The sequence below is a fragment of the Diadema antillarum genome, unplaced genomic scaffold (genome assembly GCF_040938485.1).
Source record: "Diadema antillarum isolate AM-2024a unplaced genomic scaffold, OU_Dant_1.0 seq00001028_RagTag, whole genome shotgun sequence".
Classification (NCBI taxonomy): Eukaryota; Metazoa; Echinodermata; class Echinoidea; order Diadematoida; family Diadematidae; genus Diadema; species Diadema antillarum.
The window spans coordinates 444,150-465,843 of NW_027271862.1; the positions used below are offsets into that span (position 1 = coordinate 444,150).

The 21,694-nt window shown below is 36.6% G+C and overlaps 1 protein-coding gene across 1 annotated transcript; it reads right to left on the reverse strand.

Annotated features, from left to right (window-relative positions):
- Positions 1 to 5,676: 5,676 nt before the first annotated feature.
- LOC139742869 (chymotrypsinogen 2-like) lies at positions 5,677 to 10,353 on the reverse strand. Its single transcript, XM_071653381.1, has 4 exons — positions 10,316 to 10,353; positions 9,065 to 9,342; positions 7,422 to 7,567; positions 5,677 to 5,862 (listed from the first exon to the last, which is right to left on the reverse strand). The coding sequence occupies exons 1-4, from the start codon at positions 10,351 to 10,353 to the stop codon at positions 5,677 to 5,679; spliced, it is 648 nt and encodes a 215-aa protein (XP_071509482.1).
- Between the last annotated feature and the right edge of the window lie 11,341 nt (positions 10,354 to 21,694).

Here is a 21,694-nt window from a genome sequence, read left to right on the forward strand (position 1 = left end):
GAAATACTAACATTTTGAAGTGTTGTCCTTGAGTTTTGACCCCTGACCTTTGATCCCATGAATCCTTAATTGTCTAGATAATCACTGCCAGTCAGTACATGTATATATACTATGTTCCATGAAGATACCTTGAACAAGGTAACAAAATACCAATTTCCAAGGTACGGAGAAAAAAAAAGTGAAGTTTTAATATTCTTACTTGACCTTTTGACCTTTGACCTCATGACCCTAAACTTTCACCAGAGAATCTTAATTGGGTAATACATGTATACACTAAGTTTCAAGAAAATATCTTCAGGCATTGCATAGATATGGTGTAAATAGTGAAATTTTATGTATTTGACCTTGACCTGTTGACCTTTGACCTTGAGCATGTGCACCCAAAAGTTGATAGACACAACTTCACCCCCTAATACACGTACATGCCAAGTTTCATTAGGATACCTCAAAAGGTTTTTTAGTTACGCTGTCCACAAAATTCATTACGGACGGACGGAAGGACGGACGGACGGAAGGACGGACGGACAACCCGAAAACATAATGCCTCTGGCACCACTTCGTGGCGGAGGCATAATAAAAAAAGCACCTAACTTACTAAATAACTTTCCCACGTCATATACAGTTTCTTTGTATCATCTATACTAGATTACTGTACATATGCAAATCATTTCATTATGCTAATAATTATTCTAGGACACTTCCGTCGATTCCAAATGAAATGAAACAAGGAAAAGTAGAAATTACGCGGTGCGTAATATATGTCCCCGCCGGGAGTAGCATTTTGTAACAAAATGTACAATACAGGTCAAAAAATCAAGGTCAAAGGTCAAAGAAGTCAAAGGTCAAAATTCTGTGTAGAAGTGTTGAAGCCCTCACCTAGTGCCATCACATAAAGCAAACAGAATCGAAATCGGGTTAGAAATGGCGAAGGAGTAGCATTTTGTAGCAAAATGTACAATACAGGTCAAAAAATCAAGGTCAAAGGTCAAAGAAGTCAAAGGTCAAAATTCTGTGTAGAAGTGTTGAAGCCCTCACCTAGTGCCATCACATAAAGCAAACGGAATCGAAATCAGGTTAGAAATGGCGAAGGAGTAGCATTTTGTAGCAAAATGTACAATATAGGTCAAAAAATCAAGGTCAAAGGTCAAAGAAGTCAAAGGTCAAAATTCTGTGTAGAAGTTTTGAAGCCCTCACCTAGTGCCATCACATAAAGCAAACGGAATCGAAATCGGGTTAGAAATGGCGAAGGAGTAGCATTTTGTAGCAAAATGTACAATACAGGTCAAAAATCAAGGTCAAAGGTCAAAATTCTGTGTAGAAGTTTTGAAGCCCTCACCTAGTGCCATCACATAAAGCAAACGGGATCGAAATCGGGTTAGAAATGGCGGAGTAGCATTTTGTAGCAAAATGTACAATATAGGTCAAAGGTCAAGGTCAAAGGTCACGACTGAAATTCTGTGTAGAAGTTTCAAAGCTCCCATGTAGTGCTATCATATAAAGCAAACAGAATCAAAATTGGCTCATAAATGACAGAGAAGTAGCAAATTGAAGATTTTGATCACACACGGACGCACACACGGACGGACACACGGACACACGGACACACGGACGGACGGACGGACACACGGACACACACACGTACGGAGCCCGTTTCATAGTCCCCTGCTCGAACTCGTTCGGCGGGGACAAATAACCTTCCACGACTTATGTACACGGTTTATATCCTCTACGATTGTATATGTGACCCTGCATCACAAAACAAACAAAAAGTCGCCAGACATGGACTTTTAGTTAAGGGCAGATTCTGAAAGAGCAGACTCTAAGCTTTAAAATGATGTATACATCAATTAAAATGGACTCTCCGAACCTATAAATATTGGAAAGAAAGCACGCACTCTGAAAAGGTGTGAACCTAGAAAAGAGGTTCTGAAGTATCCGCTTTAAAATGATGTATACATCAATTGAAATGGACTCTCCGAACCTATAGATATTGGAAAGAAAGCACGCACTCTGGAAAAGTGTGAACCGAGAAAAGAGGCTCTGAAAATATCCGGGTCTATATCTGTCTATTCAAGCGCTTAATCTTTACCAAACCGTGCTAGCTGCGAGATGAATGGGACAAAAATCAGGATGTAAACCACTGGGGCAACAGCAATGAAGGGATTATCAGATTAAGTTGAAATTAAATATGCTCTAGTAACACACTTTGACCATGATTAACGCCAACTTTCAAAGCAGTAGCCTCATCCCTTCAAAAGTAATCAGACTTGAAAGTGAAGAGTGTACAAAGCTTTATCAAGAAATGAAAAGGGGTCTCTGAGACATACCTGATCTCACTACTCTACAAAAATAAGAGTTGTAGAAAAACTGCTGAAAATGAACTTTCGCGTTCATTTTATGATCCAAAACTGTAGAATAATGTAGAAGAAGGGTAGTTCTTTCAGAAAATATGAAAAATTCAATATTGACTTAGTTGACCCGTTTCACCTTTTTTTGAGTCCTCACGTAAAGTCAAGGGGTGCGACTTTTCGTTCGTTTTGTGATGCACGGTCGCATATTATATCTCATTGTGGTAATTATGATATTCTGGAAACATGCATCATTTCAAAATAGAAACTGATATTGAACCTGTTTGAATAGACTGCCCTTTGGAAAACCCCAGAAAAGTCGTTTGTGTGTTTTCTGGCTTCCTGGATTGAAATTAGCAAGACATTGAATATCATGCTAATCAGTGGAATATGGCAATAAGACTAATGTAAAGGTATCAGAGACACTTAATTCACTTCAATGCTCATCTAGAACACGAATCAACAAAATATAGTCTTTCACAAAACAGGTTTCACTTGAAACCCCTAAAATGAACTATATCAATCCATGTTTGAATGTGATGCGATTTAAGTATCCATAAAAATGGTCTTCCGGTCGATACAAAAAGTGTCATAACTTCCATATTATCGGATTTTGATCATCTTTGCATTGTTCTGAAGGGATTTTTTTTCTTTTTCTTTTGAATATGATAAAATCTTTGGGTGGATTTTTTCTTATTCAAGGAAACATTGCGTTTATGTAACTCGAGTTTTAGGCCAATGAAACATGAACATAATAACGCAATAAAATTGGTTTCTAACTCATTGAGCATATCCAATTAAATAACAAGATAGGCATATTCGCTCAAAGAACAATTTGCCAAATTTTATTCGACAAGCGCGGTCATTGAGTGTTTTAAGAATAAAATTCAGCGCACTTAGCATGACTGGTAGGTTTTGATTTAAGATACAGAGGTATGGAAAATGTATTAGAATTAATCAATTTGTGTATTTATGATTTCAGTGTGAAGGACTGATAGGGAAGGATATGAAGGTACTGAGTAATAAAGGGAGGGAGGTACCCGGGGTTAATGGCATGATAATTCTTCTGTGATTTTTCCTATAATTTTGTGGGTCTTTTTTTTTTTTGGTATGTTTTGTATTTTGTTATTGGAATTAGAATTGTCCTATGTTATTTCATTGTACATGTTTTGTTTTGCTTGTTCATGACAGTTTTTACCTTTATACGGTGCGAGCTCAGCCCCTTTGTATACAGATCACTTAGCAAAAAAAAAAAAAAAATTGCTACCCTACTAATATCGTATGAGACTAAAGAATGATTAAAAGAAATGAATAAATCACGAAACATTGCATTGTTAGTATATAATATTTAATATGCAAAATTCATCAAATGTTAGTAAACATAGCTAGGACCACGATGTTTATATGCATACCGTCATCATATGACACATCTTACATTGAATTCAGTAGGGGAAACACAATGATGGAAGGTAAGGTCTAAATATCTAGGTCTGAGTTTCTTTGCAATATTTTACCAGATATGGGCCAGGCATAAACTAAAAACTAGAATTTGTTCAAACATTATTACACAATTAAGACACTCGTGGGAAAGACATCTGCCGAAAGATAAGACAGAAATAAAACATCAAGTTGATATGCATATAAATAAAGTACATGTATGAGTAAATAGCAACAGTTACAAATTTTCTGAGTAAATATGATTTCATGTTTATAAAGTTTATGAATTTATAAGATTATGATGATTTTATAAATATATATTTGTGAATGTCGATATGATGATTTTGTTCACCCCTTTATAAGATAAATTTCATTAATTTATATATATTCTTCTCGCATTCATCTCAGATAATGAAATCGTTACAAACGTATGCTACGTGATAACAAGAATACAGATTACACAATGCATGAATATGATAATCCCATTATATGATATTACATTCTATTTGATTTATGTAGACTTTTCTGACAGTCATATCTGGAAATCCATAATGACAGTCGTACAAAAGTATGCTGCCTGATAAACAAGAACACAGATCAGACAATCTAACCACACCACAAAAAAGGGCTAAGACAGCATAAATTAAGAAAGCAACACTGGTTCTGCGGAAATAAGATTTAAATTCAAATAAACTTAGCCTAGATAGGCTTTAACAAAAATGGAACAGCCTAACCTATCTAGCACATGCACCCGTCAGCGCAGGTTTATATTTTTGATGTTCGTTAAGCAAGTACGAAGCCAAGTATCATGAACATTAAAGCAATCGGAATTTGCAAAATTAATGGAAAAAGATTAATTTGCCTTTCCGAATTCCAGCATTTGTGTTTGCAACACTTTGACGTTCTAACATGTCTAAAGCATAAAAAAGCACTTTGAACTTCAAAACTTATGTCACAATTTTGCAGTACCAATGATTGCAGGATGTAAGCTTATCCATTACATGATAAGACTGAAAAAAAAGGTCAGTATCTCCAGACATCTGGCTACAATTTGCGTTCAGACAACGACCCTTGTTCTTTACAGGTTGAAACTTAATCACACCAAAGTGAAACGTTGCCATTGCCAGGTATGCGTTTCTAAGTAACTATAGATGTTCGTTCTTATAATAATAAATAATAGTTGATATGATTTATATAGCACCAAATCCACTCTGCAGAGTGCTCTAGGCGCGGAACGAAGAGAAAGTGAAGAACATAAAGGACATACAAATATCTAATACATGTAATGAGTAATCAAATAGAGGCCTTAAACAGGTGAGTTTTTAGACTGCTTTTAAAGGAGTCTGATGAAGAACAATTCTTTTATGGCTGAAGGTAAGTTATTCCATAAGGTGGGAGCCGTATTTCCATTTATACAACTATAAGCTGTGTATAAATAATCATTACAAAAAAGAAGGGACACGTAACTATTCATACCTAATAAATGAATAGGCTACATTCCGCTCACAGACACAAATCATACATCCTTTTTTAAATATCAGCTTATCATGAACGAACAACAAATTGCTTACGTTCGGAATGCAACTAAAACCGTTTTGAATTACGGAAAGTGGAGATATTGGAAACATCGGTTTCGCATCTACTAGAAATGATAGTATTCTTTGTCAACAGTAATGCGATACGTCCATTCGTCATATTTATACCTTAATATATTAGTTTACTGAAGGAATTCTTTCGCCCTTGGAAGTTGTTCACTTTCCTTAGCTCAGCGTTGTCTACAAAAGTATTGTCGGTATTGATCCACACTAACTTTATTATGTTTAATCGATGAACCATCGATGATAAATCTCACATGTATTCTATTCCTTTGAAATGAGCATGTTTGAACACCCTAAGTTTCTGCGTTTCCGCAAGGCTGGTTTTCTTGCATGATTCTTTGGACGAAGTCCAAGTGACGGGATACGCGCATTTTACCCGACGGAAAGTACGTCTCACCGCACGTGCCGCCCCAGCTTGTAACACCGTACAGAGTCCAACGGCCATCTGTCTCTTGAACATTTGGTCCGCCGCTGTCACCCTAAAAAGATGAAAATACTCTAAGGTTAAGCCAACGCCTCTCAATCTTCACTGACGGTCAAACAATGTACAGGATATCCGATTTTGAAAACAAAAATCCTTTCACAGACAAAAAGAAAAAGAACATATCAAACAACACAGTCATCTTAAATCCTCTTATTATTATGTTAACTCGGAAACTAATCTGCTGTTATATCCCGTGTATTTCTCATTTCCTGTTTATATTAGGCATATATCACTATTCGAACTCTTTCTGCAACAAACCTAGCTTCCTGTCATTTGAAGCACATCAAACACACGGCTGAAAAGGTAATTTGAAGAAACCTTTATAGATTAAAGAAATCAAAAGAGAGGTACTTATGGTTCATCGTTTGATTCTTTTTAAAAGAGTGATACGCAATCCTCAAATACTACACAAAACAAGACATCAGGGGCCCCGTTTCATAAAACTTGTCATCAGTGACAAGTTGTCATAGATGTGACAAGCTATATACTGAAATCCTTACATCTGATCGGCTGACAGCAAATTTGTCATAGCAATGTGGCAGTTGTCACTGATGACAAGTTTTATGAAATGGGCCCCAAAATAGAGCACATACACGGACACATAAATGCGCATTTTCTGGCAATAAATAAAAGCAAATAATTGACACATTTCAAACAAAAACAGAGATATGACATGATTTTCTTTGCCAATACATTAACATCACCACTTGGCAATTCGAATATTCGTGTGAAAAAGAGTGCAGGCTATGCATTGGAAACGAGTAAAGAAGACTGGACTCATTATGTGCAAAGCATATTCAATAACTGCTGAGGGATTTTTTTTTTCATTGTTCCATATTCCACATTTCAACAAATAAATAAACCATAAACATAACAATACAAAAGCATGGATGAATTGTCAAGTATAGCATTTAAGACAATTTAACATGTGAAATATGAGGAATCTACATAGAAGAATGACTTGTAGGGTGTAGATTCCCAGATGCTGAGGTGAGATTAATTCTTACTTGATATGTACTATTGAAAGGAATGGCAATTTGTTAATTGGGGGAATATAAACGTCAAAGAATTAAAAGAAAGACCCCTCCCCCCCCAAAAAAAAAAGAAAAGAAAAAAAAGAAAACAACGTTCGCGGCACAAAACTTCTGGAGAGTTGCGTGATCACCCGAGCGGGGTTACAACCCAGATACAGTGTACAATAGCAAAAATACAAAATATGCACAAAGAAGGTCCAGGAAATAATAAGAAATCGCGAGCGAGGCACGTGTTACATAATCGATAATGACAGAAATACGAAGTATGAACAGAGAATATCGAGGAGGATTAAAGAATAGCTATAAGTATGAATTCAGAAAAACTAGTTTAAGTTTATGCTTTAATGAATTAAGAGACTGGGATTGGATTATTTCTCTATCCAAGTCATTCCAAAATTTAGGTCCTGTAGTAGTTATTGTTTTAAAGCAGATGCTATCCATGTAACAGGATTGTAGATTTTAAATGAAAAAATCTGATCAAGTTGGTAAACTGTGATAACAAAAAAAGAAAAACACTTACAGTACATGACGACTGGTATCCAGTAGGCTGCAAAAGGCAAAACATAGACGGGCTGACTTGCAGTAGGTCGGAATACAGTAACTGCTGACAAAATGCATTGGGAATCACAGGTGCCCTGGCCTTTTGGAGTAGATTCGGTAGTGGCCCTGCAAGGAACGAGAAAAAAAGACGTAAACCAGCAATAAATGTGAATCCCAATCAAGGGTGAAACATTCAAAGTATATTCAGAGAGCATTATTTTGAATATATGACATACACTTCTAGCGTGCATCGTGGCTGCGCGAGGATATAATTATATACGCAGTAAACGCACGGGAGAAGCAGTGACAAGTGCTCTTCACAAAGTTTATCTCTTATAATATTCTCTCGCTTTGCCCCATCCCACAATCCCATCCATGCCCTCTCATATTTTAGGAAGTCATTACATACCATTATGTAAAAAAAGGAAAATGTTAGTATGGAACATCATACCCCTCGGTATTAAATAGGACTAAGAACACTCACGAAGAAAAGTAAGTAAATAAGAAAATAATAAAATCGATATTTTAGATTTCTTGCAAAGAAATAGTGATAGCATGACGTTACTAGTGTGACATGACATGACAAACATAAATCATATTCAAATCTTTCTAATGTTCGAGATTCATTTTATGTAGCCTCTAGCAAGCCTATAACAGCTTATTTCTGTGTTTTTTTTTTTCAATTCTGTTCTTCAACCTCCCCCTCCAACTCTCACCCTCGAAATAAAACTTGCATTTCATTCAACAGATGCGTTGCCCCCAAAAGGAAACCCCCAATAGACAGATAGATAGATAGATAGATAGATGGATGGATAGATACATAGAAAGATAGATACAAGTAGATAAAGCATGAAATTGGCTTGGCCACGTATTTGGTGGGTACTGCATTGCAGCTATAGTCATGACGAAGGACGAAGGGTACTAGTAGACGTCGCAGTGGTTCACTTATTGTTTTTTTTATTGCTGCCAAGATTTCGACCCTTTTACAGGACTTCATCAGGACGTGGTCAGGGCTTTGTCAAACCCTAACGGAGACCTGTAACACCTGAATTGAGAAAAGAGGCTCTGAAGTACAGTGTCTATTCAAACGCTTAATCTTTACCAAACTGTGCTAGTCGTGCTACGAATGGGACAAAAATAGGATGTAAACTATCACAGCAACAACAATGAAGGGATTATCAGATCAAACAGAAACTGATCATGCTTTATTAGCGCGATATGTTTGTGATTACTGCCAATTTTCAAAGCAGTATAAGCATAATTCTTTCTAAAGTTATTAGAGTTGAATGTGAAGAGTATGCACAAGGTTTTTAAGAAATGAGATGAGGACTCTATGAGACACGCCTTATTACACTATTCTACAAAAGAAAAACTGCTAAAAACACAATTTCCTGTCTGTTTTATGATCCTAAACTTCAGCATAATGTCGAAGAAGACTTGCTCTTTCGGAAAATATGAAAAACTCCAGATTGACTGGGTTGACCCATTTCACCTCACACAAAATCAATGCGCACGACTTTTTGTAGGTTTTGTGGTGCACGGTCACGTCTTACACTAAACATAAAACATACACACTCTATACAGCCAATATTTTCACACAGTTTAAGAAAAATATTATCTCACCTCCGTAATAGAAATAACTACCCCAGCCAGTAAAAGTGACGTAACTCCCAACGTCAGGGAGTTCGCGGGCCTGAGGCAGGCAGACAGGCTGCACGGCATCGGTGAAGTTTAGGGGTGACGCCAGTTTGAGCAGGGCTACATCATTGATGAGGGTTAGTGTGTTGTAGTTTGGATGCATGAACACTTCCGAGACATCGCGGTGCTGTGCAGAGTCAGTGGAATCCTCGTATTCGTACGACAAACTGCCAGCTTTCACCGCAAAGTTGTCATCTGTTTCGCTGAAAGAGAGAAAAGTTAAGAAAAGGTTGACGAGATGTTGGCGTTTTTACGAGAAGTGGATTTTTTTTTTTTTTTTTTTTTTTTTTGGGGGGGGGGGGGATGGCTGGAGTTTACATGAACATTATGACAAATTTAAAACAAAGTCTGTAAAACCCAAACGTCTGATTCTACTCTGAAGGCATGTGCGAGTAACAAGGAAAACGTATGCGTTTTAACCCTGCTAGGCTATGGTCACAACCAGCTAAAATCAGTCTGTTCGGCGACCGGTTGGCGGACACCAATCTAAATGAGCTGTCGCTGTCAGGCGATTTAGGGAACGAAGAATAGTGAGGATAACAATGACAATTAAAAGCACAGAAGAAAGCCAAATGACCAGGAGGGGGAGAGGAGCCAGAGCAATCTAGAATAGTCTGAGGGAGGCATAGAGGCAAGGAAACTCTACCAATTTCTCCCCTTGAAAGAGTCCAATGATGTAAATGTCAGTGCTCAGACACGATTAGCGAGGCAAGATGGACACACCGCTGAATCTTCAGTTCAGTTCAGTTTATTTTATGTTCGTACGGGACATGCTTCAGCCAATGGCTCCCCCCCCCCCCCCAGCTGGTCCATGTCTTGTAAAAACGCATTATTCAATCATAAATTATACAATGATAACAGAAGTAAGATATACAAACGAAGCCAAGAAAGCCAAATTGTATTTTTTTTTATTGGTAGAATGCAAAGAAAACCCAAAGCATTTTCCTAACCATCGTCCAGGCCGTTTATAACAATATTTAAACATGTTATTTAACATCATTTCATCCACGAGAACCTAACCAGTGACAGACAGAAATTGCTGAGGAAAGTGAGAGCAAAATACCCCCCACCCACAAACAAGGTATGGACACAAGACGGCAGAATCAAGATCAAAACTACACACAACCTCTACACAATAGCGACACAAAATGACTGGACGGAACACTGCAAACGAACTCGAGAACGATGAGTTGCCAGGGACGCTCACCAGCCATCATGATGTCCAAACATGGCCCGTATGTATGTTATTCGAACTTGTGAACTTTTGAACTCGAACGTTCGTTCGTTTTTCCTCTGCCTTGTACTCTGCTCGATTGTGTTACTATTCTTTGCCGTCATTACTTGTATTACGTAATGTGTGTGCATGTGTATGTGTGTAATGTAGTTTATCATGAAGTGTAACATCTGTCTCAACTCTGTGAGAGCCTTTCAAAAGATACGTACCTGTGTAGTATGTAGATCGCCCTGTCATGAAACCTGCTGTACATCTAGTATGCATTCGCCCTTACCTTGTAATTCCTGGATTTGTTTCCAATGCACTGCAAACGAGCTACCTTTCAATCAAATCCTCGATGATGATGAATTTCAAAGAACAATTTACACGTTTTTCAATTACTCTAGTCATTATTGCTCTTCACGACTTGATTCTTTTGCTTTTGATGTATTTGGCATGAATGAAGAGGAAGGTTGGTCTGCCGATAACTTAGAAAATCCTTGTAATTACTATTTCAATGATACTTTTGATAGAAAGTTTAATCAATGTGGAGATAAACAGGCATTTTCTGTTTTTCATCTTAATTCGCAGAGTTTGTTTGCTAAATTTCACTCCATTTTTGATTTTATTGACAGTTTAAGTCACAAATTTTCAGTTTATGCTTTTTCTGAAACATGGTTTAATTCCAATGTACCGTCTATGTATAATATGAAGGGCTACTCCTTTGTACATAAACCACGTGAACATCGGAGAGGTGGAGGAGTTTGTTTATACGTTGATGAGAGATTCACTTTTCAAGTGAGAGATGACTTGTCGTTTTCAAACGAATCTGTAGATACAATGTTCGTTGAGATCGAAATGGAAAACAAGAACATCATAGTAGGTGTGGTTTACAAGGCGCCCAACTCAGATGCACAAGCTTTCAATGGAATGCTGGAGAATTCTGTAGCAAGTATTGCCAGAGAGAACAAGTTGTGTTATATTGCAGGTGATTTTAACTTTGATATTCTGAAGCACTCCATTAATTCATGTACAAATGATTTTCTTAGCATTATGTATACACATGGCTTGTTGCCCTTAATAACAAAGCCTACCCGAGTGACATCCTCATCATTTACATGTATTGATAATATATTTACAAATGTCTTGGACAAGTCCATTACTCCTGGTATCATATTTTCAGATATATCAGATCACCTACCTATTTTTCAAGTCACAACTTTTGATTCGACTGATATGAAACTGGACAAGAGCCGTCAGTACTTTGAACTTCAAAGCTTTGCAAATAATCTGAATTACTCAGATCTTATCCAAGACCTTTGTTCTATTAGTTGGTCCTGTGTTGATTCTTGTAACGATGTAAATATGTCATATAATGTTTTTCTTCAAACTTTGGGACAAATTTGTAACAAACATGTGTTGAAATCAGCCCCAAAAGTTAAATGTAAGAAAACAATTGCAAGAAAACCTTGGGTAACGAAAGGCATTCTGAAATCCATAAACAGGAAACAGAGATTATTTCGTGCATATATTAACACGCCTTCTAGTAAAAACAAGCTGACATATCAGCGGTATAGAAATAAGTTAAATAGTATAATACGTGCTTCAAAGCGAACATATTTCACAAACTTAATCATGAGAAATAAAACCAACCTGTGTAAGACTTGGAAGATTGTTAATGAAATTTTGGGGAGATGTAATATATCCAAGCTCCCAAATTCTGTTGAAGTGCTCGGAAAAAAGATTGAAGATGACAAAGAAATTGCTAATGAGTTCAATAAGTATTTCTCTGATATTGGTGTTTCTGTTGGTAACAATGTTGACACTGGTAAAAAATGTTTCACTGGTTTTTTGAACTCTAAAATTTCTGAATCTGCTTTTTTCATGCCTACTGACGAGTCAGAAATAATTGAGATTACAAAAAGTCTGAAAATTTCAGCTTCCTGTGGACATGATGGATTAAGTTCTACATTTATTAAGAGAATTATTCACTTCATTGCTCAGCCATTGTGCCATGTTTTCAACCTTTCACTTTACTCAGGCATAGTTCCAGACTCCCTTAAGCTAGCTAAAGTTATTCCGGTTTTTAAAAAGAACGAAAACATCTCATAGAAAATTATAGACCAATCTCACTCCTCCCTACTCTCTCTAAAATCCTCGAGCGTATTATGCACAAAAGATTGTACAAGTACCTGTCAGAAAAGAACGTATTGATTAAAGAACAGTTTGGATTCCGACCATCTTGCTCTACTGAAACAGCCCTTTTACATGTCGTTGAGCAGATTACAGCTGCTCTAGAGAGAAAAGAAACTCCTTTGGCCATTTACGTCGACTTGTCCAAAGCATTCGATTCATTAGACCATGGTATTCTGCTACACAAATTAGAACACTACGGTATTCGTGGCGTAATCCTTCGCTGGTTCGAAAGCTATCTCAGTTGTCGAAGTCAATATACTAGTTTTAAGGGCACCAACTCAGACATTCTACCCATAACATGTGGAGTACCACAAGGGAGCATATTGGGACCACTTTTGTTTTTGGTGTACGTGAATGACATCATCAATGCATCCAATCTACTTCGTTTTGTACTGTATGCGGACGACGTAAACATTTTGGCTTCTCATTCTGACAAAACAATATTGAACAAAATGACGAACGATGAACTGCAAAAAGTCTGTGATTGGTTTAAAGCTAACAGATTACAAATGAATGCAAGTAAAACAAAATATATGATATTTCAGTCCTCCGGAATGAAGCTGTCACATGATGATGTGATGATATACGCAGATGGTAATGCTATTTCCAGAGTTGACTCAATTAATTTTCTTGGGGTTATTATAGATGAGAGATTATCCTGGAAAAATCACATCAATCACATCCATGGCAAGATCAGTGTATCCATTGGAATGATTTATAAGCTACGCGTGATATTACCAAGGAAAACCCTTTTAATGTTACACAACGCCCTTGTCTTGCCTTACGTAGATTACTGCAATTTGGTTTGGTCTGGAGCCACTGAGCGTGACTTAAATCGTCTTACCGTTCTTCAGAAAAAAGCTATTCGATTGTGTACAAACTCTCATTATCTCGCTCACACTCCTCCTCTTTTCAAAGACGTAGGTTGCTTATCCCTTAAAGATAGGATCTTTTATAGAACGAGTATTTTTATGTTTAAATATGTACATTCGGTATTGCCGTGTATTTTTGATGATTATTTTAAAACGCATTCTATGAGTCATAATTTTAATACACGTTACAAACAAAATTTTGTCTTGCCATTATGCCGATCTAAGATGAAATGTAGGAACTCGGTGCAATATAAAGGTGCAAAAATATGGAATTCATTGGAATATAATCTTAAGTGCATTATGAGTTTAAATCATTTTAAGTTGAAATTGAAACAACATCTTTTTGAATCTTATGATTAATTACGTTTTATCAAGGTATTGGAACATTATACATTCATGACGTTTTGTTTTGTGTTCTATTTATGTACTGTTTGTTTTGATGTGTATTTTTTGTGTCTATCATTGAGTATCTAGTATCTAGTGTTATTATGTAACATTTTGTATTTTGTATTTTCATGCCAATCTGTTTTTTAATGTACTTCTGTATGGGGAATCACAATCTTCAAGCCACTGGCTTTTTCGTGGTTTTCCTCGACGTTTGATTATGGTACAAATATTGGCTGTATTGCTTTTATGAAATCAATAAATTGAATTGAATTGAATTGAAATTGAATATTCACATGTTTACTTCAACCATATTTCCTAAACAAACAAATAAAAAGACTATTATGATTATATTTTCTATTATTTGGCATAGATTCGAAGGTCCTATATTCTTCCCCTTCAATTGCAGTGGCAGATCCAGAAGGGGGTGCAAGAGGCGCACGCCCCCCTTATTTATCGTTAAAAACAAAAGAAATAAAAAGAAAAAAATGAAATGAAACCCGGAAGTGGCACCAGAAATATAAGTTGCGCCCCCCTCCTTTACAGAATTCCTGGATCCGCCCCTGAATTTCTATTTATTTTTTTTATTTCTATTTTGAGTTCCTATGTATACACCAGAACAGAAGGGATGTTGTTGCTATCACCTGATATCAGAATACCTTTACTCTGACTACACAATCTACAAAATTCTCATCTTTTACACCCTTGTCTCATAATATACAGGAGCAGTTTGCACATTTCTGCTTACACGCAATGAGCCGCTGTGAGGACCCAGTCTGGAGCTATAACACTTCCACCGCAGATGAAGCTATCGGTGTAGGCGTAAAGTGCAACGTGCCACGGAAACTCGCCAACTACGACAACATCCTCTCCGTGAGTGACGCGATGGACTTGAAGCACTGGTCTTTGCCCGCAGCCTAGAACGAATAGAATACTCAAATTTACATATATTGAATTATACAATTTACAATCAGAATCGTTTACGGTGATCATGTCATCGTAGACATTTGGATACTCTCTTATTCGTTGCTGCCATTTCAAAGTTATGCCTAGATGCACATGTATAATTGTACACTAAAATGCAGCTCATTGCAGTGGCATCATGATAAATTATTGCATCAACGCAGTATCATGTCACTCAATATTAATAAATGTCAATGTATAGGAGAATTTCCTCCACAAATGCCAATATATCAGTACTACAGCGATCGTATTTGCACATTCTGTTCGCATTATCACCCTAATTGCATAATTGTTATCAAACATTGATAAAAATGATCAAAGTTGTAATACAGTATTGTAACCTTTGGTAAAGCAAAGCTCGTGGTCATGAAATAATTCCCTCAATGTACAAGACAAACTTGAGTTGGTCCTTAGAATCAAGAGAAAAATACGTTTAGAGGCATTGATTACATCCTAACAATAATTCTCACCTGGATAAGAGACATTCGGAAGCGTACAACCATCTTCATCGAAAAAATCTAAGCAGTCGTTGACACCATCGCAGAATGCATGTTCGGGAATACACAAAGACGTGTTCTGACATCTGGTCATGTTGTCTCCACACCCTTTGGAACACAATTAATACAAAAGTATAAAAAAGGTGTTAAATTTATTTTTTCCCTCAAATGTTCGTTCTCCAAGAAGAAATGGAAATTAATGCATCAGTTGATTTGTATAACCACACCTCTTGTAGATTATCGCAACAATCTCCGTTTCTGTTTATTACACCATTCCATTATAGACACAAGATGAAAATGATTGAAAAGCTGTTATATACAGCAGAGTAAAAATGACAGGCATATCCGTTTTATAGCACACCCTGATGATTCCCTGTAAGTTTGAACATATAGAAAATGTTTAAGAATCGATCGTAGAACTCGTGTTCTCATCTTCCTGTTACCCGTTTTGCTTTTAGCAGTGTGAATTATCACGTCCGATAAAACACATTAAAGCAAATGCTATTCAGGCCTTTACAATTTTCTCTTTTTGGAGAAGAAAGTTGTACTTTTTGAAACACTAATAACATTGACCCATTACAACAAGCGGAGTAAAATGTAGGAAAATCTTGGCAGATTCTTTGAAAAGAACTGATTCTATTTTTTCTATTTCTTTGTTTAAATTTGTTAGAAAAGATGATTCATAAAACATGATGCTCCTTGATGAGAGTACGTAGAAGGGTTCTGACAATGAGTGTTCGGGAAAACCAGTTTCGACGTTTCCGTCACGAGCACCACCAAAGACTAGGCTTTACATCTTTACTCAGCGTTTACGTAATGAACCCCGCTAGAATACTCTCAATGTTTGAATCAATGTTATTCTAAAGACAAAATCTGGCGATAAGTAGCCTAAATAACCACAACCATTAAATATGCACCATATGAAGTACGCAGCATGAAAACAAAAGAAATCAGCACATTTTTCCCGAATTAGGAAATGTCGGCACAAAATGAATTAAACATGTCCAATCATACCAACTATATCTGCCAGCAGTTCCAAATGGAATCCTTGCTCCGATATTATGGAATCACTGATGAAACGTATCCAAATCGCCGGTGTTAGGACTCTTTAACGTGTAGAGAAGATTAAGTCAAGAACATGATTGCAATATGTTTAGCACTAAATTAATGCATTAACACACACACACACACACACACACACACTCGAAAAATATGACACACATCCATGTCTCAGTCACGAATAAAGACATCTTCTTCTTCTCTGCAGTACCGGGAAACATGGCCCCGCGTTTGTAAACTAGAGAAAAATTCCCTTTCTGCGAGTGCGGGTATATGTTTGGTATTGAAATTAGGCATATCACTGATTGTTTGTCTTCTCGGGTTCCTTTGATAAAAAAAGACAAAAACAAACAAACAAACAAACAAAAACACGCATGTGGCTCTATCACATCAGCAACGAAAGTCATTTTGTAAACTTAATAATGTGTTCCTAGACCTCTCAATAAATGAAGCGCGTCCTTTTTTTCTTTGGTTGTTGTTGGTGTTTTTTTTTTTAGTTTTTAGCTATCACGATTTTTGTTATTTTGGTTTTCAGAATACAAACCTGAGATCTCTGGCTCCGTCCAAACCATGAAAGCGAACAAACTCATTTTCATCGCTTGGTGAATCCCCAGTCCCGATCAATAGAAGGTCGTAACCTTCTTCCGTATGGAACCGGACAAAATGGACGAGGACGGAATAACTATCTGGAATACTGATCACCCAGATGATGTCCGTATTGTTTTGGTAGTCCTCTGGATAATTTGGTGACTGCAGCACCGTTCTTTCTCCAGCGGTTAAGTTGATGTAGATCACTAATAATGACAGTTAAAACGTTCGTTAGAGTTAAATGTAAAGTCAAGAAAAAGAAGCGCATGTAGTGTTGTTGTTGATTTTTTTACATACAAAAATATAATCGAAACGTATTTTCAATTAACGAATACATTACAACAAATTGCAGATACATTGTAGTCTTAAGAAGCGAAGTGGGAGAGCCTAAATCAAAAGCACAACTTACGAGTATATTACTTATGCCCCAGAAAAGTTATTGTGAGAAAGTTATACTAAAAGAGGAGAAGAACTACAAGGTGAGACAAGTTGATCGAGATGAGAAGGGAAAAGAGAAGTGGAGAAAGGAGAGGATTATGAAGCCAAGTGGTTGATAATTCTGAACAGAATATATATGTATTTGTAATAATTTGTTCTTGTGTCTCTTAAAGTTAATCAAACTGAATTTAGATGTTTCTTTTAAAATTGTCTCCTACGACTTCCACGCTTTAGGCGCGGTGGATGTCAAAATTGTGCTTGCAGACAACGTTCTGTTTAAAAGTTAAATGTACAAATATTTTTGATAGAGATTTCAGTCAATATTATTAAGATATCATTATAATTATGCTTGTGTATACGCTGTCGTACATGTTAATCATGTAGGTCATGAATTTTGATCATAAAGATGTTTGCGATACAAAGGATTGATGAGTGCATAAAATCGGTATTACAAATGTTACGGATAGTCTTTTTTAATTCAATTTAAAGTTTACCCAAGTTACCCGAGGCAGAAAGTCCATAATGCATTAAAATGAGGAAGAAATGAAAGTAAAATAAAGTTTGACAAAGACAGAACGAGGAAAATACCCTTTAGTTCCTTAACGACGCCCGAATTTCTACATATAACTTTTCATTAATTATTACACCTGGAAAATCAATGTAGTTCACTTCATCAAGAGGATGATTGTCTTAATAAATATCGGCAAGGAGAGGGGTCATACTGTTACTTTGTAACATGTTCTTCGTTTTTGCACGTTTAAAGATATTTATTCATCGCACCATTTTGCAATTATGAGCATGTTGATGACGGTTAGCATGAGACAAAAGTGTAGAAGTGTATCAGAATTGATCAGCGAAAGTTCTCTGAAGAATGTCGGATATGATTAATGTTTATTAAGAATAATTATGGGCCAAGGCGGCTTCCTTGGGGTACTCCATTTGGAACATCGAGCATGAATGATATTATCATTTAATTTGTAAGACAGTTCCTAAACCACTCCAAGGTCACTCCACAATGAGACAAATTTTGTAAGAGCACAATATGATAAATGGTGTCAAAAGCCTTGGAGAGGTCCAATAAAATTCCAAGAGAGTGACAATTATGTCTGTGTGTACGTGTTTTTATACATGTGTATGTGCACGTGTTGTGGGGGCATTAGGAACCAACCGCCTTACCTGATGAACGGAAAGGGTATCCCCTTTACGGCAATGGATTCATACTCACTGGTCTGGTTAACTGGTGTGGAGGCATCACATCCTTGTTCATCGCTGTCATCTGGACAGTGAAACGTTCCATCACAAACAAGATTTCTTGGCAAGCACCGTCCGAATGACAGACACTGGAAGTAGTTTCCGGGGCAATCTGTAATAGGTAAATAATACAAGTCCAAGGATGATACGAAAACGTCAGCAAATCGATACAACAATAACAAACTTCACTCTTTCCAAGTTCCAGCGTTACCATGAAGAAACATTGAATATCTAACTGAAATGGATGAGACCTGTCAATGATAGTAGTCAAATAAGAACACGTCACCCTGCATGACTGAAGGTTAGTGGTTAAGGTTTTCCCTTACTTTTATGGTCCATGTCATTGCTACCTGTTGGATAACCTGTCACGCCGTCAAAGGCTATCCCGGACAGTCCATTCTTCTCTATTCATATTCAACACAGAGCTCGCAGAGCAAACATACCATGTCTTGAATTTGAACAGATAAAGCTCAAACTTGGAAAAGTGTAAAATTGTCGCCATCTTTTAAGTTAATGTGCTCAGTCATTACATTTGTCAACGAAATAAGGTATCAATGGAAAAGGAGGAGCTCCACTTTCCTCATAACCCACATTGCGCTTTCTATAATTGACATGTATATGAAAGCCTTCTAAAGCTGGATAACCTTTTTTTTTGGGGGGGGGGGATACGCACCGTTTAACAGAAATATTAATCAATTGCAAAGTTAACATCGTAAAAATGCAGTGACGAAAGTCACGCCAAGAGCACAGGTGAATTTTCATCGCACAAAGTTTTGGAAAGTCATGGAAAAGGAACTTTTCCACAATTTCGAAAATCAACGTGCATATTGGTCTTTCAAAATTACATTTGATTTCATTTATCATTTGTAATTAAACATGGCACCAAGTTTCACATCAGGATTGTATCTAACCTGGTCTCTAGTAAAATTTTAGTCATATTGTCGACCTTTACGCAGAATTAAAGGCATAAGTAACCATCTGCAGATGAAGCAAATGTAAAAATTTCAGTCATTATCATCAATGTTAAATATTGCTGCAAAATGTGATCAATAGTTATATTCCGATTGTTTCTAGACTACACTATCTACAGTAAGGGTTTAGTGAGAAAAAATAGTACTATTGCCTTATATTCTAGGCATTATCACAAAATTTTTATATGGTAGGATGTTTTGTAATACAACTGAACTATTATGCATCAAATGTGATAACTCGAAAATTGTTGAATCACTGCTCTCAACGGTAAACAATGCCTTTAAAGATAAACTGACTTTGCCATGCACGGATAAAAAAAATCTGCCTTACATCTGCAGTTCTCTGTGTCTTCATCCGAGGCGTTTCCACACTGTTGGATTCCATCGCACTTTTGCCAGAATGGTACGCATCCTCCACTGCCGCATTCAAACTCGAAGCCTTTACAGACTGGCGGTATAAAAGAATAAACATACTGTTCTTTATCATCTGTCCCAATCGGTGAGTAAGGGGCAAATTGACATGATGCGAGTATTAGAGTGAGGCTCGAGCATAACAATGGTAGATAACATTTCTCACATGTATTTTTCTTGAATTTTTGTCTTGAATTAGGCGATGTGTATCAAAATAGGTGATAGTGGATTCGCTTATTTTTTTTTTTGTGACCGAGAAGTCTAGATCTTGAAAATTGATCGACTTGGCATTAATCTCTTGACCCGAAAACAAGGGTAGAGCAGTTCGCCATACTCCAACAATGGAACGGTATCTATAGGTATAATTATATACATACATTGTACAGAAATGTCATGATTAAAATCTTAAGAATTTAACTTCAATGAATCGTTACCAGTGGAAGGCATGTTCAAATATCGTAGTACAATTTATATGAGTATCGTGGTTTATACACTCTCTTGCGAGAGAATCGCTTTAATAAGAGGAAGTTCCCATGTAAAAGTCTAGTACAATTTTATATCTATACAGTCATGCCCGTACAGTTGACAGGAGGCTTGGTATTTGAACGAGTGCTTGGGTACTCTAGAATTTTTAAGGAATTTCAAACTTGCCACAATTAGCCTCGTCTTCTCCGTTGGCACAGTCGTCGTGTCCGTCACAAACCTCGTTCTCAGAGATACACCGCTCCCCACAGTCGAACTGATGTGATGCACATTCTATCGTGAGTTCGTCGATTAGAAGAAAAAAAAGGAACTGAATGATGTTCACGCACAGCTTTCAAAGTTTACATTTCAAGTCCAGACTCTCGCAAAAACCCTTCATTATTTTAGGGCTTATCACGTGTTTCTCCTCGATGTTTTCAATCAATTATTTTATAATTTGGTCAAATATTACAGGCATTTACTAAACTTTCATCGTATACGTCATACCATGTTGCTTAAAGGGATTGCAAAGTTTTGGTTGAGACCAAACTTCAAGTTTCTGACATCTTTTTAATTTTTTGGTGAGATAATGAAAAACCTTTAATGGAATATGAAAGAGCATGCAATTCCAAGAGGAATCCAAAGTTGTTTTTTTTTTATGAAAATTGTTTTGAAATGGCTGTGATATCCAAAATAGAGCAATCCTGACAAAAAGTGAGACCAATCTTTTATTATGATCGCTTTGTTTTACTTTGTTTTTGGATGTCTCAACCGTTCCAAAACCGATTTTCATAAAAGATTTGAATTCCACTTTAATAGAATGGTATGCTCTGTACTGTTTCATAATTGGTTTCATGGTATCTCACAGAAACTTAAAAGCCCAATCCTCATCTCCACCAATACTATATACCATCTCTTTGACCATATGCATGATCACCAAATTATCATTAATCATTAAACTATAGATTAGCCACATATTTAGGAAGAACGTTTTTCGGCTTTCCATAATTCATATTCTGATTTTGTGAATATTTGATAAAGTTTAAAACTTCTGCGTAATTTTCTCGCTCATAAGGTCATTTTTACGCTATACATAATCATGATTATATTTCTATGTTTACAAAATACTGATTTCTGTAGAAAAATTCACTCAGAACTTTGAAAGACAAACGACTAACTCCTAACTGATTGTAATTTATTGTTTATGCTACATAACAAGTCAACTAGGCTTATGTCTCAAAAGAAATAAT

Bases quoted from the DNA above. Each gene is read 5' to 3' on its own strand.
- LOC139742869 (XM_071653381.1), bottom strand. From the start codon at position 10,353: ATGGCTGGTGAGCGTCCCTGGCAACTCATCGTTCTCGA. The intron at 7,568-9,064 runs GTGAGATAATAT...CGTTCCTTGCAG, and splicing joins TAGTTATTTCTATTACGGAG to GGCCACTACCGAATCTACTC. The intron at 5,863-7,421 runs GTAAGTGTTTTT...TCATCTTTTTAG, and splicing joins GATACCAGTCGTCATGTACT to GGTGACAGCGGCGGACCAAA.